The sequence below is a fragment of the Falco peregrinus genome, chromosome 8, assembly GCF_023634155.1.
Source record: "Falco peregrinus isolate bFalPer1 chromosome 8, bFalPer1.pri, whole genome shotgun sequence".
NCBI lineage: Eukaryota > Metazoa > Chordata > Aves > Falconiformes > Falconidae > Falco > Falco peregrinus.
The window spans coordinates 15,248,953-15,267,798 of NC_073728.1; the positions used below are offsets into that span (position 1 = coordinate 15,248,953).

At 48.3% G+C, this 18,846-nt stretch overlaps 1 protein-coding gene across 6 annotated transcripts in view; it reads right to left on the reverse strand.

Moving 5' to 3' along the window:
- Nucleotides 1-18,846, reverse strand: part of NRP2 (neuropilin 2) — a 90,761-nt gene that overhangs the window by 27,642 nt on the left and 44,273 nt on the right. For all 6 annotated transcript variants that reach the window (XM_055811986.1, XM_055811984.1, XM_055811985.1 and 3 more), the window contains exons 8-12: nt 16,626-16,770; nt 15,974-16,323; nt 14,701-14,845; nt 10,835-10,951; nt 8,169-8,321 (exon numbers count right to left, since the gene is read on the reverse strand). In XM_055811986.1, the coding sequence (XP_055667961.1) occupies nt 8,169-8,321; nt 10,835-10,951; nt 14,701-14,845; nt 15,974-16,323; nt 16,626-16,770 (910 nt within the window). The remainder of the gene's footprint in view (nt 1-8,168; nt 8,322-10,834; nt 10,952-14,700; nt 14,846-15,973; nt 16,324-16,625; nt 16,771-18,846) is intronic.

The following is an 18,846-nucleotide window of genomic DNA, read 5'->3' on the forward strand; positions in this document are numbered from 1 at the left end:
ATAAATTTAGGACAACAGCAGAAATATTTGCCATCACTCTACTCCTGGGATGTATGATCAAAATATTTCAAAAGCGTATCCACTCCATATGAACTTTCACTGATTTTGCTCCGTGAAGGACAAATATGTCCCTGACCAGCCACATAAAGAGCAAGCAATATTTTCCAGCACCTATGAAATGTACCTGGGCCACTTGGCACTTTATGCCAACAACAGTAGCAGAAAAAACCGATGAAAGCATGTTTGCCCACTCCTGCTTGAGTGAATCACTTGAAGAAGTAGCATGCCGTTCTCTAATGGAGGAGTGTTCTTGTGATTTACCTCGGAGTGGTAGCGGTGGAGGAGGAGATGTGGGAGATAAATAAGTGGAGGAAGAAAAAAAAAAAATGAACAAGCTGTACTCCATGCCTAAGGAGCGATAAGGCATAATAAGTCATCAAGGTCTCCTGAATTAAAATCCTCTTTTTGTAATTCACTACAAGCCTCTTCAAAGAAAAAAGCAACAACAAGAAAAAAGCAGCAACAAACAAGGTAGAAGAGCAAATCAGACAGTGATCGTACGGTTATCTCACAGCTGAAATGGTCTCACAGGCAAATCTTTAACAAAAGCACCAGCCAGGCTCAAGAATGATCAAATCCAGGTCCCCAAAGTTCAGGACTGACTTTTGGTGCCAGTGTTCAGGCAGCCTGATCGAGTGCAGGGATGTTAGCTATCCTTGGATCCACCAAAGCCCACAGCTGACCCCAGGGGGCTGTGTTAATTGTGCAGCTGGACACCAGCCACGATCTGCACCCCTCACTGGGAGCCAGCGGTACCCAGCGTAGCTGCCTCCACCACTTCAGCAAAAGAGCCTGTGTGCCTCTGAGTCATACCTCTCCTTCCAGGGATGACACCAACCTCCTGTTTGTTCCCATTCCTATCAGGCTGTGAAATCAAAGAAACTCCTGAACTGCAGCCAAAACCAATGCCCCCCTCAGCCACACAGGCTCTTTCAGAGCCATGGGAGCCCTCTCAAGCCCTGCATCTCCTGTGGTCCCCACCCAACACTTGCTGGGGCCCACAGAGCTCTCCAGGGACCCAGTGGCAGTCCCAAGGGCTATGGGAGGCTCAGTCTTCAGGTGATGAACCCAGCTGCTCCCCTGCAAGTAGCAGTGGGTTTGGGCACCACATGCTCCCGCTCCTGGTACCAGTTTCTGGAGCAGAAAGCTGAGCACAAGCAGGCAGGACTTTCTGCGTCATTTGAAGATGAAATGGCTGGATCACTCTAGTGGCTAGTTGGACCTTCTGAAAAGCCTTATGAATTTGCTGAGACTGACTGAACAAGGACACTGTGGAGCTAATTGTTGGAACAGCATGTGGGAGCTTGGTGGTTCCAGTAGTCACTGTTTGATCCAGTAAATGGAAGCCTTTGGCACAGAAAGCACCTGACAGGCTGATTTCCCCTGCTAAAATGCTTGAAGGGAGCCTTGCAACGATGAGCTGATCGATTCTTCCAGGATCAGAAATGCATTTTAATCTTTTTCCCAGAACTTTGCTTTGCAGCCTCTATTTCAGCTAATACAGCAGCTGCATCCCCCACTGAACTGGCACTGGTAGTTCAAAGTGACGGCTCAAAAAAGGCAGAACAAACCTGCTCAGGCATTTTAACCTACTGCTGGTTTTTGCAACTGATGCTACAGCATAAATCTCATGGAAGACTTATGGGATCATCTGGATGTAGGGGAGCCAGAGGAGCGTGAACATGCAACCACCCCAGCCAGACGATGGCAGTCACTTGTATGTGCATGGCAGTGAGTCCAGGATAAATCACCAGCTGGGCTCTGCAAACAAACCATCTGGCCAATGCGGTTTCCTCTTGGCATGCCCGTCCTCTCCTGCTAGCAAGCCATCTGAGAGGACATTAGGGGCAGCAGGGGATGAAGCCTCGCAGTTTCAGTCAGGCTGCAAGCCTGAGCCACGACAGCTTCCCCCCTCTGCAAGGTCAGCCTGCCTGTGCTTGGGTCCTACGCATCTCACTCCCTCTCCCAAGAAAAGCACCTTCCCTCACTGGTCTCAGCAGCACATCTGAAGGTTTTCCAGCAAAACGTGTCGGGCAGGATGTACACAAGCAATTACTGAGATTTCAGATTGCCCCCCCGCATTTCCACCTTGCTGGATATGGTTGAGTTACAAGCTGCTGCTCCTATGGAGGACCCACGCTGAATTGCCTTCACTTACGTCCCTCCAAAGGTCACCGCACTCTTCTTCATTGCAGAGCTTGTTTCACTGTGTGTTTCAGTGGCAGCGCTGTAGCCTGCTGGCAGCCACCTCTTGTCTGTCAAATCCCATAGGTGACACCTTCGGTCTGAGCCCCATCACCTGCCTGCACAGCCCCAAATGTCACTCTGGCCATGCTGTGCCAGGGCCAAGGGGACATCCCAGTGGGGTCTGATCCTGCCATTCTTACGGGGCATGTGAGCTGGAGGTTGCATCAGTCCTTGCCTTTCCCACGAAGCGGATCAGCTCAGATCCCCTAGTGACTGCAGGGTGCTCTGGTAGCAGGGGGATGGCAGCTGCATGAATATGCAGATTGAAATTGGATAGTTATTATTTTTTAATTTTATTTTATTTTTTTTTGGCAAGTCATACAAATTCACCTCAAAAGGCTGCCACCATAATTTCAGTGACAGGCCTCTCCTCAGTGACAGACTTTCATTTATGGAGGGAAATCAATCCTCCGTAAAGCTAATATTTATATTAACTAGATCACTGTGTCTGCTGGAAAATCCCCTCAATTTTGATTATGTGTTAATTAGCCTGCCAAGTCCTTGCCGTTTCAGACTCTAAATCAGTCCATGAAAAGGCATAAACCCCCACACCTGCCCAGAACCAAGCCCTCCACCTGCTCTCTGGAGCCTTTCTAATGGATGGGCCATTACATCCTCTCTCTTAATTAAGCCTCACGTCCTCAACAGCATGGCATGATTGTGAGTCCTGCTGCCTCCCCTGGGAGTGCAGGGAGGGCACAGTGTCCCTGACAAACCAAATGCCAATTAGAGCCTGACATTTATGCTAAGTGAACTGCTTGCCACCACGCCGAGTCCACTGCCAGCCTGGCAGGCACCCTGTGTGCCCCTACATGAAACGGTGTGCACAGATCCACCCGCGCCCCGCGTTTGTGCATGCACAATTAAAGGCATTAACAGAGACATTGCTTCCACCACACAGGCTGCACATTGTGGCTTGCTCATGCATGCGTATGCTTTCCTAAACCAGGCTCTGTGACTCACAGGCTGCCAAGTCACTGCTGCGAAGTGACGGAGTGATGCACACGCTAAGATTTGAGAGACAGTGTCTTGTTTTCCAAAGAGCATTCCAGCCTGGTTTTATAGGCAGTGTGTGTCACTGGTGTCTGGGTCCAAAAAATGACTAAGGATTGAGACAGCAAGCAATGAAGAAATGGGTGAGCCGCAGAAGAATGGTTTCCTCTCTGCCTCCAGCCCAGCCCAGTGAGCAGGAGCTTTGCTGGCAATGCAGAGGCAGATGGTGCCTGTGCCCCTTCTCTCACGAAAGACAGTACGAGCATGAGGACAGCCACAGCCTGGCTACAGCCTGGCCCCAGCCCGTGGCCAGGACACTTGCACATCCCAGCCGACGCTAGCAAACCTGCCGTGATCTGGGTGCTGGGGCATCCCAGCTCCACCGTGCTGCAGGCAGCCAAAGCATGAATGACTTTTTAGAGTTTGCTGTCTTCACTGTGCAAACAAGTCAGGAGAGCTGCGTACAGCTTTGCTGAGAGGCAATCTGCACCACACATGGGGTGAGCAGGGAGAGACAGAGCCAGCTATGTGGCCTCCTTTCTCCTTCCCACAGTGTGCAGCTGCTCACTCATTGCACAGAAGTGCTTTACTTTCACACCACCCCACAAGCAAAACTCACTCCTACTTCAAAGGGGACAGGATTGACCCTAGAGGTCAAAATGTGTCCCCAAGGCACAAGCTCTGAGAGTAGTCTCATGAGAGTTAAGTGCAGACCCAGTTCAGTCCATTCCTGCTCCATTAACACCACGAAAACCTTTCTGCTAGTTTGCACAGAGTAGGATGAAGGCCTTCAGGCAGAATTTCTCATGGATCGCAGGAAAAATATGAAACTTTCCCTTTTAAGGATCCCATGGGAAAAACACAGGAATGGTAAAGGTTCACCATTGGCTCAAAAAAAGTACAACATTTGTTTTCCTTAAAAAAAAATAGCTCTTATAAAACTTCAATGCACTACAAACACCCCTCTGCTGGAAATGCTTCGAAACAAATAAACTTTTCCCTGCAGCGCCTGCCACCCGAATAAGCAGCATTCCTGACCCTCAAAGCCAGAAAGGCCACGGCCCACAACAGAAGCCCTCGGTGGGTTTTTGCAGCCCAGCCCAAGAGCTATGTGGTCTGGAGAGCCGCAAGGCTAAAATCGCTTTGTTTTCCGTGTGCATGTACAGCTGCCGACATCCGAACAACGTGGGGTTCACAGTGCTGCCAGGGCTCTGACCCTGCTGCCATGCTCCCCCAAATGAGAAGCAGTGTGTGGTGGAGGTGCAGATCCCACAGTGCTCTTCTAGGGCCATAAGATATTTACTTAACGACTGCAAGAAAACTGGAGGGGAAAAAAATGACTTACACGAATTCCAGCTTTTCAGTGCCGGCTTGATAGTGTAGCACCACTGAGAGCAATGCAACTGCACCTACCCGCTGCGGATATAACCCAGGATTTTTACACCCTTCAGGATCAAGACCCTGGTGAAATTCAGAGTTGGTGAAGAGTTGAGGTGCCCAACTTACCAACCCAGATTTCTTTTCAGGTCTTAAGACCTCTCTCTATCTTGACACACATGGCACATTGACATTGCATGCAGCAGGAAGGGGCTCGAAACCTCACTGAAACCTGAACTTTTTGCTCCTTGAAGCTTGCTAGGTGCAGCTAAGGGGAATCTTTCTACAGATAGGAAGCATCTGAAAATCCATAGAGGGAAAAATCCTGGCAATCTCTTGTGGGGGCATGGAAAAGGGAGCAACAGTATTTTCTAGGCTTGCAAAGGGCAGGGTAACAGCTGGAACCATGCTGGGTTTCTGCTGAGTTGGGCACTTTGGGTCAACTTCCACCAACAGGGTCCCCAGACATGTAACGGGAGCCTGCAGGAGAGGACGTGGAGCTAATCCATGGTGTGAAGAGCCCAAGGAACAGAGGGCTAAAAAAAGAAATGCAGAGCTGCCTGAAAGAGTATCTTGGAAATAAAAATAGTGGAATGAGAGCAGTGGGTGTCTTGTCAGTCTTGAGAAGTCCTCCGTGCCAAAGACGAGGAGGAATTGCATACAGCGCTTAAAATGAAATCGGGAGATATCTGAGGAATTCAGGCCTGTCTCTCAGCAGACTTTTCTAATCAAGTGCCTCACAGAGGATATTTCACCATGGTCATTTCCTCCCCCCCCTCTCTCATGCAGACTGAGCCAGGGGTCCTCCTTTCATTATTTTTTTTTTTCCTTTTAATTTTAATTCTTGTTTTGCAATTTTCAGAAGAAGTAGAAACACATCCCACATGGCTCTTAAAGGCACAGCACATTTCCTTGCTACCGTGGAGCAGCCCAGGCTTCTAGCCCAGGCCAGCACCTTTAAATCACGAGTAAATTGGGATCCAGCAGCTTTGAGTTCCCGTTAGCTTTTGCCCTGCCCCTAAACCAAGCACAGCTGCTCTCCTTCACCCAACTGCTCACCCCAGGGTGGGGAATTCACAAGAAAAGACCACCCCGAACAAGGGCTTTTCATTCCTTGCTCCCTGGAGTCTGAAGATGAATTTTCTAAGTAGAAACAAAACGCTGGAGGGAATGTGAGGGAAAGGCAGGGGAAGAATGGGGGAGTGTGAACTAAACAATGCTTCGATTCTGTCCCACCGAGGGGCTGGCATCGCTTCTGTTTCATGTTTCTTGAGTTGCTTTTAAAAGCTGTGTGAGGAGGAAAAAAGCAAATAGTTGTTTCCTTTTGTGTCCTGTCTTCTTCATTTCTAAGAGCAGGACCAAAGCGAGGCAGGGCAGCGATGCCTTTGCATGCCGGCCACTCTGCAGCCTGGTGCAGCCTGGGCAAGGCAGCGGCACGGCCGCCGGCAGGGCTCATCTCTGCCCGATGCTGATGCCACAGCAGTGCCAACAACCAACCCTCAGCCTGTGCCAGGTGCCTGCTGCTGGCACCCTCCAGCACTGTGGGCAAGTCACTTCAGCCCTTGCAGCAGCCACCTCCTCTTCCTCCTCCTCCCCTGCCCATGACTTGCCGAGCGCCTGCACCCCGTCCGTGCTTCAGTGCCTGGCTCAGCCCGGCGCCGTAACCCAGAGCTCTGCGCACCGGCACGAGACTACATCACTGAGCGCAGTAGCAGAATGTTCCCCTGGCCGCAGCAATGAGGTTTTGCAGTTCTTAACTAACTAAGAAAGAGAAGAAAGGGTAGAAGAAGGGTAAAACCCCCCCAAAACTGCCTGCTGAGCCATCTGAGGCAGCACCAGCCTCTCCCGGACTGTGCACGTGCGCACACACGCGCATGCGCACATACGACACAGTCTTCTAAGAAACTATGGCCAACTAATTGTAGGGAGACTCAAGGGAGAGGAAATGAAATGAAAAATTGAGTCTGAGTTATAAAAATAAGTAATTTTTATCCTACTTGCAGGAGGCTTATATTAATTAAACATTATTACAGCAAAAGAGATGGGGAGGGTTATTAAGTCTGGGGCTTGCTGTAAGTGTTCTCTCCTGTTGCCTGAGGCTGCACTGAGCTCCAGATATTAATCTTCCAAAGCACTCAAATGCTGAAGAGATAAACACTTGAAATATGAAAATATTTTTCTCCATAGCAGACACAGTGTCCCTATGTCATGCCAAAGAATTTGTCAGATGTCCATATATGTTGCACTTAACAGCATTACCGTGTCTCTTGGAAAATGCCGAGCACCTCAGGAGCTGAAGAGAGAAATGATGTGTGCATTTATGTGGGGGTGATTTGTGTGTGGAGATGTAGCAGATTCTCCTCTTCCCATATGTTTCTGGAATACATATTTTCCTCTTTAGCACTGCCTACCAGGTGTTGGCTGCACGGCTTTCCAACTGGCTGGCAGCACTGCCAATCTGGCCAGTGCCTCTGCCAGGTGGCTAACAGGTTCGCCTGAATGTTTGCATCTCGAGACTCAACCTCACTGGGGGGAGGGCGGGGAGGAGCCCACAGCATGCATGGCACCCTGGGTGCATGGCACAGAAACACTGGAGTCACCAGGCATCGGAGCAGAGCTGCAGACAGGTAAGATCAGCCAGCTCTCCCTGGGGGAACCCTGAGTTTGATAAGCAATGACTGATAGTGAAGAGAAGCGATGCTGCAGTGATGCAGTCAACTGTCACAAGGAAACTGGCAAATGTTCTTCATGCCACCCATGCCACAAAGTCAGTAAGGGTAAAGCAAGGGCACTAGTCCCAGGGCAAGTTCCAAGATGTGAGGCTGAAGAACCTGATCTATCAACCACACTGCCAGAGGCAGGCTCCCTTCCAACCCATGCCAGCACATCTCAGTGAGGTCCTCCATACATTAGGCTCTGCCATGCTCATGCAAATCTTCTGCTTCTAAAGGACAGTAGAGAAAAAGAGCAAAAGTCAAACAGCAAGAAGCTGGCGTATTTCAGCATTTTTAGGGCTTAGCTCATCTTTCACTTGGAGGAGGTTGAAATCCAGCCTATGCAAGCCCAGAGTGCAGAATAGCTGAAGACTATAGGCAGCCCGAGCAACATATGGGAGGAAGAAATGCATCTCTAACAAAAGAGGAAATGCATTCTGCAGAAAAAGCACTGGGTCCTACAGAAGATGTTTGGAACAGAATGTGGAACAGAGCCTGGGCTAACCTTCATAGTCACAGGGGGTTCAAAGCCCAGTGTCTGATTCAAGGCTATCTCAAGAGGATAGTTAGTACAATTCGGTGCCAGCGGTCACAGACCTATAAATAAGTCATGAACCATACAGCAAAGCATCTGAAAGCTTCCACAAAAGAAAACGTTCAGCTCTGCACAGCCTTCACAACTCTCGACAGCTGTCCAATAATCAGTCATACTGTTCACACGGAGAAAGCCCCATCAGCTCCCTCTTCCCTGTTTTGGTACGGTATTAACCGTCTTACCAGGCACAGTCTCAGAGCTTGGTTCAGAGTTGCCCATCCAGGTGCTTGTAGGCTGCACAGACCACGTATAACCCGTTGCCAAGTCATGTGACCAACCACAGAGGTCTTCAGGGAGATCAAAGTTGCAGTTGAAGTTCACAGGGAGGTGGAAATCTTACGAAAAGAAATAGAAGCAAAATAATAAAGTTGGATTAAAAAATGACCTGCCCGTGAAGGGTTGCTATTAAAAAACAAGCCAAAACTAAAATAGCCGGCAAGCCATAAATACTGAAGAAAGCATGAAATCTCACTCACGCTGATGCTTTTAACCCATCTCACATTTCGTCAGCTCCAGGGATCAGCCTTAAATTCTGCATCATCAAAATGCTCACACCACGTCCTGTGGCTAATCCACCAAACTAAGCAAATATAAAAGCCAGTACCAAACGCTTGCAGACTCTAATCAGCACCTTCTCTTCAGCCCCTGGAGTGGTCAAATATTAAATGCCTTCTTAAATGTCAGGGAAGAGCGCTTCCTGAGTGCCCTGTGCTGATCAGTTCCTGCTCTGGCTCCAAAAGGAGAATCTCAAGTGCTCCAGAAACCCAGCTCCTGAGTGACAGATCTAGCCACTTGCACCAGACGGGAGCTGTCTGTCAACGTGGGGAGCTGTCACTCACCCCTTCCTACCTTCTTGTGGAAATGCTACCAGGGGAAACATGGGGCCACCATGAGCTCAGGCTTTTGGATTCTGAGTGAAAGGAGCCAGCCTCTATTTCTAGCTCCACTATGGACTCACCACATGGTCTTTGGGCGAGTCATTTAATTTTTCATCTGTGAAACAGAAGCAGAGTTAATTCCCCTGTGTCAACAGCTTTAAAAGCTCTGGAGAGCTTTCCTGCAGAGACAGGTCTGTGGGCAGGAGGGCATATACCAGAGGCCGCACGTAGCAGCAAGGCAGCTGCTGGCTCCTTCAGTTGGGGAAACAGCCAGAAGGCACAGAGGCTGCAGAAAAGATCCGAGACCATCCCAAAGACTCAGTGGACATGCACGTCAGAGTCCAATTATAGGCCGGGTTTTTCCTGAGCAAAGAGGAAGTTTTAAATCACAGTGCCCACAAAGTGAGTGATAGCCAGGAGGAGGTGAATGACTCAAGCGATAGGCATCAGGGAACTTTGCTGTGAGGGGCAGAGGGCTTTTTTACATGCTCCCACTCCGAAATAAAACAATGCAGATCATGCATCCTTTTATTCCAATCTAATCTCATACCCTGGAGAGCAGCATTGTTTCTGTTTGGCTGTCATAAATCTGATTGTCCAGAGAAACACACTCATTGTTTATGGAGTACCAGAATGAAAATTGTTACTAAATCTGAGGGAAGCTGATGGGAAAGCTGCTTCCACGCTCCATGGTATACTCCGCTTGCTCTCCTGCCCTGGACTGCACCCAGGAACTGTGTTGTTGCAGAGATTATTACTGGCCTAAATTTCCTCTCTGCAGTTTCCCACATGCCTCAATGGTAGCAGGGTTGCACAAGTTTATCACTGAGGCAAAGCAATAAGCATCAGGCCCTTTGAGATACTTCTGCAACTTGCATTTCCAGAACTGAACTACAGCAGAATCCTGATGGGAGGTGTGAAAAAGCCAGTTAATGTTCTTTTTAGAATTTATTTATTTTAAATTTTTTCGCTGGGGCTGGAAGCTGAAATGACAGAAGTCCTAGGAGATATCTCAAAAGGCAGCTTTTCCTCAGGAGATTTCTTGTTGCAGTCCTTGCATAAATGCCTCAGCCCCAGCGCTGAGGCCCAGGCTTTGCTGTTGTGCCCAGGGGCACGTATCTCCTGCATACTGCACAGCTCTGCCAAGCCCTCTCTCCTTAATCTGGACATTTCACAAGCTTTAGATGCTCACATCCCCCTTGCAAGGAGCAGAATATGATGTCTGTTCTTTTACAGGTAGGAATCTGAGGCAGAGAAACTTAGCTCCCCCAGCACTGGCTTTTAACAAGCACAGCACATAGTCTAAACTAACGTTCAGCCTCTTCTATAGTCAGTAGAGGCAGGCAAGCACCACAGATACCAAACCATTTCTGTATATCTGACAGCCATCTAAGGCCAGGAGGACAAACTCCTGCCTGGAGTTAGTGTTCCCCTCTCTCTGCTGCTGGCACAAGGCGCTCAAACTGTCCTCCGAAATTTTAAGCAGCTGATATTAGGGAAGATGATCCTTAACAGATAGGTGTTCAGGACATCAGCCTTCTCTACGTGTCGTGATTTACTCCCACAGTTGTGACCTCTGCAGGAGCTCAGCATACCGAGCAGCCTGAATCTCTTTCCTGAATCACCTTCTGAATTTATGACATCCAGCCAAGGGGATCTGGAACACAGGTGACTCTAAACAGGGCACTAAGTGAGTTTCCTCGGGTCACGTAAGGAAGCTGGGAGAACAGCTCTTCAAGTCCCGTACCGTAGGGACTGAATTAGCTGCTATCTCTTGCTCTTGCATCCTTTCTTGATATAACTTATCAGATTTTGTTTGGGTTTTTTTATCTTGGCCTATCACTAATAATATTACACTAAGCTTTCCAGGAATCAGCCCCATGTATAGGAACTAATGGGAAGATAAGAGTATTTGCTTAGCTCTTAACCCATCCCTTATTGAGATGAAGATGTGCTGCTCTGATACATACCCTCCTCTTCTCCACAGCTATCACCACACTCTGTTGCCTCTTCATCAGTTGGGTATGGGGTGGTGGTCTGTTCGCTCTTCAAAGTGGGCACCAGTGTCTCTGCAGTGGGCTTTACATCTGAAAAAAATGGAGCAGAGATGCTATTTGCCACAGACAGTACAAAAAGCCCAGGTAGGAGGAAACAAAGCAAAAAATCTTTTTCTCGTGTTCTTATAATGTTAGGAAGACATAGAACAAGAATACCATGAGATTTCCACGTGTTACAAATGTCAGCATGGTTTGAACTTCAAATGAACTGGCTGTTTCCATATGGGAGTTCTTTTGATTTAGAGTTCCTGTTGGACAAGGCTCTCCTCTAGACATACATGCTACTTTTTCTCTTAATTTTTTAAACGACACTGGTGTTGGCAATCCACTTAGCTGTCATTACTGGATAAGAGAGATCACAGGCAGAATGTCTTTTTCTTTCATAAAGGCATATGACACGTTAAAAAAACCACACACAACATTCCCACCAATTGTGCCAATTTATAAAACAAGTCACTCAAACCCACAAATGACGTAACCACAAGCGGACCCAGAGGATCCCCTAGTGCGCTCTGGCTCGCTGCAGAAAGCATCTGGTTTCACACTCCAGGCTCCTGACTACGCTTTCAAAGGGTCTCTGTCCAATTTCCCTCTCTCCAACATGGCCCGTGTGAAACAACCTCCAAGCAGGTGTCAAGGGAAATTTAAGCAAGAAAGGGAAGGATATTAAGATCAACAGTAAACGACATTAGGTTCCAGCAGTCTCTCCTTTTACGGGCGCGTTAACTGGAGTACAGCAGGCTTGATTCTTTCCACTTTTAAAAAGAGGCTGCTTTGCTCAGTTATGTGTGATTGTGTTTCTTTGTCGGCACCCTTCAGGATATCATTTAATAAAGCCAGAAGCAGGAGGAAATGGCTAAATACATTGAATATTTTCCATAGGCTCCTTTCTGCCCTTTTATTTTCCTGTTATTAAACATGTTGCACATAAACTCTCAGCATTCTTTTACTTTTTTTCCCCCACTGGCTGTCTTTTGTTCAGGATAAAATACCAAATAACCTCAAAGTCTTTTAATTTGTCAGTTCAAATTTGTTACAACCCCATAAAACTCCAAATGCAACAAAGAAGCAAATTGCAAGCAGCCAGGCACAGAAAAATGTCATAAAAAAGGAAACAAAAAAAAAAAAAAAAGCAGCAGGTGAAGGCAACATATCAAAAGCTGCAAGTTATTTAGAGCTGGTACATTTTTTTAGGTTGTTGTTCTTGTATATTGAGATTTATAGCTGAAATATGACAATGTGGAAGGACCTTGAAAGCCAAGTCCCATACGGGACACAGATGCTGAGAGGATGTAAATCAACAGTGCTGCATTGCCCTGGACAAGCCACAGATACGTATCTTGAAAAATCAGTTACCATGGCAGAGCTGAAACACGATGGTTACAAGAGATAATGAAAATAGCAGGCAGGACAACGTGATGTGTGAAATGGAAAGTGAAAAAGAGATCTTGCTTGCTTGCTTTCTCTCTCCCTGACCCAGCAAGTGTCTGTGCAACTGGTGGTAACTGCTGATCAAAATGCAAAGTCACTGTGCAATTGAAACCAGATGTTGGGAACTTCAAAGGAGAGAAAACCAGCTGCAAGTAAACATTCATCAATCTCCACTCTTCAGAGGAAAAATTTTGGCAGGTCTTTGAAAGAAGCCAATTGCTGACTCTCTGCTTCCCAATTTTTGAGGTACTAGCCAACTAGTTTGTGAGCTCAGTTGCTGTTCAGTTACCTGTTTGACTTGGTAATTAAGATGCTTGTTGCCGATAAGAAAGAGAAACAGCTGTGCAGGGTACATATGGGCTTAGGCCCTCACTTGAAAATATTTTCAATCAGCTTGTTTTAATCCATCTCTTAATCTTGTTCCCAAGCAAGTGTGGTTGCCTGGGTTTTCACAGCCAGTTCTGTAACTTGCCTGGGTCCTCCCAGCGAAGGAGGGCTGTACCTTGGCATTGTCGAGGACTGCCGCTTGTAGCCAGCCTGGGTTTAGCATGCAGATAATGCTATGGGCTATCTCTGCTCCCCAGGTTGCATCAGGGATACAAATGCTTTTTATAACATGGTGAATCCACAAGATTACAAGCCCTGCTCTGTTTAGAAAGCTGAATGCCTTTAGATCAATAAAGCTACGAATATTTATGACTTGGCAGTTGAGTTTTAAACATTGCAATGTGGAAATGATTAGACAGCCACACTGAGAAATGACCATAAACCACCCTGCCTGGATAAAACATGGGCTGTTACTGCTGATACTGAAACTAAGCGTGGACATAGCCATAGAAGAAAATTTGGAAAAAATAGCACAAGAAGTTGGGGATGCCAAGTCCCTCTTATTCTGATTTGGAGGAGCGCAATGGTGGGGCTGACGTGTACATGGTCAGAGGTCTTGTGCAACTGCCTCCCTTTGCAGCAGTGATGCAGCACTGTGATGCACCAGCCAGCAGCGGTCTGCAGAGATGGGGCTGCTGGAGACTCCCGGGAGCTGCAGGCAGCAGCAATGCAGGAGCTGCCTGACCACTTCCACATGGAGCCTCAGCTCCCGCTGCTCGCATGAAAGCCACGGCGCCTGCTTCTCCTACAACATCCCAAAGATGCTGTAAGATTTAAATTCAGATCTAATCTTGATTTAAAGTCCAGATAACTTACAATGGATTCCCAGTCCAGGGGGAGATTTGCCATTGATTTCAAAGGTGAAAAATGATCATTATTAACTGTGTGTACGCGTGTTGTCTGATTTGCTGTTAAGTGTTTGTAATGCATCTCACAGCACATCACCCAAGGAAAGGGTAGTACAGACTCCAGAAAAGGGTGGAAAAAACCTCTGCATCCTTTAAGCTTCCTAGAATGGGAATTCTTATGACAAAATGCCTTCTACAGATGTGTTTATAAAATAGAAATCATACCTCTTTATCACTGACATCTGGACACCAGATTCAGATTTAAGCAGATTATTAAAAAATAAAATAAATTTTAAAAAGGGACAACTAACCACTGGCACTGAAAAGCTAGCATCAGACCCAATGAACTGTTGGGTGTGTTTTTGGCTTTTGGGGATGAAACCATGGAGCTATCAATCACCACTGGGCCTCAGAGGGTCAGAGGCACAACCTTTGCTGATCCCAGTGAGTGTGTTAGATAGTTTTCACCTCTGTATTAAAAACAATGGTGGCTGCAAGGCATAACACTTGTGAAAAACAGGTGGGCAAAAGTGAACAAACTTCCCTGGTCTTAGGGATGCTGTAGAGATGTTGTAGAGTTAAATCCCCAATCTTTTTTCTGCAAAAGGAACATGGGGTTCAGTGAGAGAGGGACGTTTCTTTTTACAGCAAAGCCTTATCATGGCAACTCAGGTTACCTGTACTGGTTACTGCACCCCTCTTCTGCACCTCTGTTTCTCTCCCTATTTTTTATCTTACCCATGTGGATTAAAAAGCCCAAATGTTATCTAACACAGAGACTGGGAAAGCCTGCACATCCAGATAAAAAAATCTGAAAGGAGGGAGAGGGGAGCTGGGGAAAATTCCTGTATGGGGCTTTGTGTGAAAGCTTAGATTAGGGTCCAAACATTGCTGCTACATCCTGCATCAAGGCCAGTACTTTTTAGGGTGGAAGTAAAAAGATGGGGTCAGGCCACACTGCAGGGTCTGCCTTCGTGGCTGCAGTCTCCCTGCCATGGCACGGCCCTGAGGTGGGACTACAGGGAGAGATATAACCTTACACATGCACCTTGCTCGTTCAGTGCCTGCTGCAGCCCCGATGGAGCCAGTGGGCAGAGGTGCAGGGGCTCCTACCTGTCCAGTCGCAGCCCAGCACCTCCAGACGCATTCCTATTCCTGCTGGGGACCACCTCTCTGGGTGCACTCGGACGTATTGGGCAGGAACAGGATCAAACCTCCGGACTTCAGGGATATCGTAGTGGATATTGCCTTCAAAAAGCTAGAGAGAGAAAGAGAGGAAGGGGGGTGGGGAAGGCAAGTGATGCGTGTGTCCCACATGCTCTCCACCAGACTTGATAATTTGGGTCTGGCAGGATGCAGCCACAGTTTGAAATCGTTTAGCTGTCCGACTAGGGGCCATTGAGTCCATCTGAACAGAAATTGGGCTGTTCCTGCTCAGTTTCATAAGGACCAGATAGGCTGTTTTTAAGAAACTTGCACAATCTCTCTTGGCCTCTGCTTTATACCCAGGGGTCAGATTCTGATCCAAGCCACACAGGGGAAGCTTGGGAAATATCCACTGACTTCACATATAAATAAGATCAGATTTGTCCTTTGGCAAATAAAGAAGCTACTGCATGTTCTAATATAGTGTAAACGCTCATTCTTCCTCACAGTCCAAGTACTGCTGCTTTTCAGCTTACGTGCATGAACTCAAGTCTGTGGGGAATAAACAGAGGGCTAAAGATAGCATCAGGCCTTCTAAGACTCATTTGTAGGATCAGGAAAAATTAAAAGTTACCCAAATTTTCAGAAGCAGATGAGTTTGCATAAAACCAGAACAGACAGGAGCAGAGAATTCATTTATTCCTCAAGCCCCCTGTCACTCCCATACTGCTAAGTGGAAAGATTATGGGGAACTCCAGTGATATGGGAAAAACATGGGGAATTTCAGGGTCACTCCAGTGTGGCAAAAGGGACTTAAGATTTAGCACATTTCCCAAAGAGAAGTTGTGATTCATCTTCCTCTTCCAGAGGTGTAAGCCACAACAGCAACATCTTTCCCCTTAAAATGCGTAATTAGTTTCTGTCAAACATAACCAAACACACCATCTTGTGCGCTCCGACCTGCAGGAGCTGGGAGGACCAGCAGGTGATGTCCACATCCCCAGACCTGGTCCACAATGAGAAATGAAGGGAAATTGCCTTCCTTCAGGCAAGGTGGAACTACAGCCTCCAGGGCAGCTTAGGAGCCACACCAGGGGACACAACCTAGGATTTCATGGTGACAACCCAAACTCCCAAGGTCTCTGTGGGGACTGACAGCTGATTTCCCAAGACCTCATCAGGCAGACTGAAGATAGCCAGAAAGATATCTCATTTTGCAGCTGCTCCAGGTACTGCTTACCTTGGCTTGCATTGTTTTAGGGTCCTGGATGAAGTCCCAGTCCTTTCCATTCATGCTGTAGGCCACCTTAAACTTCTTCACGAAGGAGCGAGACTCAGTGGTGGTCACACTGTCCCCTCCACGAGCCCCCTGGATAATGACGCCTTTGATATTCTTTGGGATGCCGAGGTCCACCTGCAGCCATTCCTCCCCAGGCTGGGCTTGGGGGACGCGGGGAAACCAGCCTGAGCGGCTGCTCACCAAGCGGGCCATGCTGGGAGACCAGTCATAGCCTCTGATGGAAGAGGCTGAGATCTGTGAGTCAGGGATAAGGCCAGAAAGCATTCCCAGCAAGCTGGAGCAAGGTGAATCTGTAGGGAAAGAAAGGGCATGAACAGCCAGGGCAGCTGAACAAAGCACTCGTGGGTTTCCCCACAGGTTTAAGGTCTGAGCACTGAACCAGCACCAGCACTGGGTGCTTCCCACTTGCCTCTGGGGTCTGGGTGCCTGTTCCCCCAAGCACATCCCTTGGGTTGGGTGCCTCCATGCTGCTCATAGTGTCACCATCCCCACCCCAAGCAGCCCATGACAGCTGCAGGGGACAGCACCCCAGGACAGGCTGTAAGAGGGACAGAGAGGAGGGCTGAGGCCAAGGAGAGGAGAGGACCCTCACCAGTGATGCGGCAGCCATACAGCTCCAGCCTCAGGGCAATGCCGTTGTGCCAGCTCTGGGGACGGATGCGCACGAAGCGTGTGAGCACCGGGCTGTGGATCTTGTTGAGAACCACCTCTGTGGCATCCTCATTGGCCTGAAATGTCTGCAAGGGAAAGAAGGCAAAAACAGTTATCTTCTCCCCAGGCAGAAAGAAATAACCAGATCAACAGCTAAAACTGTTAACAGGGAAGACTGAGGAGAGGCTTTCTGGGCAAGGCCAGCCTCCAGCCAGGGCAAGCACCCAGGGGCAGGCAGGGAGAGCTGAGCCGCTGGCAGGACAGCATTCCTCAACTCACCCATCAAGCAGGAGACACAGGAGCTTGCTGCCCCGCTGCCTCTCACAGCACCCTGAGGCACCTCAGACTGTAAGGCCACAGCTGCTTTGAGCTCACCCCCAAACCTAGAGCTGCTCCAACAAAAAAGCCCAGATGCACCTGAACAGTGCGTGAGACCTTGCCTCCCCTCTGCAGGTAAACGGGCTGACAACCTGACACATCCTCCTGCTGAGCTCCACTGGGAAACATCGTGCGCAAGCAGCAGTGTGAGCAGGGAGGATGCTGCCTCTGCCTGGGGTGACAAGATGCTGTCCCAGCCAGCCTCTCACCCCTGCCTCTCCCGCCAACATGCAGCCTACCACACAGAGACAGCTTTTCGGGAGAGTTTATGATGCGACATGATATGAAAAGGCTGTTGCCTTACCAGATGGCCATAATCAATAACTACCAGATGGACGTTAGATCCACCCCTCCTGCCCATTATTTTAATAGGCTGGACAAAGGCTGGATACTTGTGGTTCTGTTTCAGGCTGCACAGCCATAGTGCAGAAGAGAAGAGGGGAAAGAAGAAATAAGTACCCAACCCAAGGCAATTTTCAACCCTTTCTCTGCTTGCAGCATAAAGCACTAAAGCTCACAGACGGAGGCTGCAGGCATTGCTCGCTTTCCCTCCAAGCGCACAGTCTCTCAGGACAGGCTAGAGCATCCTCTAATCTCAGCTAGGAGCTGCATCCACACTGAGAAGCTGGCTGGGCTCTTCTGCAGGCTCCTACCCTGCATATGCCATGCTAAGCACAGGAGCTCCCACTAAGTTTATTTTGGAGCAGATCAGGAGGGTGTTATCTCTGGCACTGATCTTCTGTCAGAGACAAGAGTCAAACAATTCAACTGCAGATCCCCACGATCCACAACAGAAAATGGGGCGAGGTTGTATCCTGGTCTCTCACCCCAAATAGTGGTTAAGAAGCATTTTATAAGCCTTTCACTGGTTTAGGCCTGCAGACAGCACGTTATTGATCTTCCCCCAGGATCCAGCACGCCAGGGCGCACAGAGAGTGTTTGCAGAAAGGGACAGCAGCTGTTCACAGCACTGCAACCAGCTCTAGGCTATCCAGCCCAGGACGGTGGCACTCCTGCCAGGGCAGGGAGCAGTCACCCCCCAGAGGGCCTTGGTTACAAATTTGGCTGGTTACTGGGATTTGGGGTTGATGTGAACTTGAGCAGAAATGCTAATCTGGAGAATATATATCATGCTGCTACCATTTAGCAACACAGCATGGTTTATGTGTTTTTAATATCCTATTTTATCCTGTCTGACCCCACTTCCCATCCTTTTCCTTGCTCAGCAGACACCAAACACCCTTTTTTCCAGCAGGAGGTCTATGAGAAGAGTGGTTACTGTGAAACACTCCCCAGGCATGCGTGTGTATGTGTTGTAAACCTGTGGGAACACACACACAGGCTGAAAGGATACATTTCCACACCACAGCAAAGCCTCCAGGTTTATGTCAACACAGAAGCTGACACACAACACCTTACCTCTGAACCTAACACCGGAGGACAGGAAATGTTTATCTGAGCTGGTGCAACTATTATAGCATGAGGAGCACCACGTCAGGTCAGCCCAAAGATCCCTCTGTCCCAGGGGGCGGCTCCTGATGGTGGCCCAGCAGATGCCCAGGGGCAGCAAGCCCAGAGGAGTTTTCTCCTGGCAACCTCTTGCCTTCCCACAATCAGCAGTTTGAAGACTCCATGAGCCAAAGGTTGCATATGGACCAGCATGTTTTAACAGTCACTGACGAGGTTTGCTGCTCTTTTTGGTTTAACATATTTCCAGTTTTGTTCTTTTTTAGCTCTCTTCACACATATGAGTATCAGGGGCCAGAATCCAAATTTACACCAGC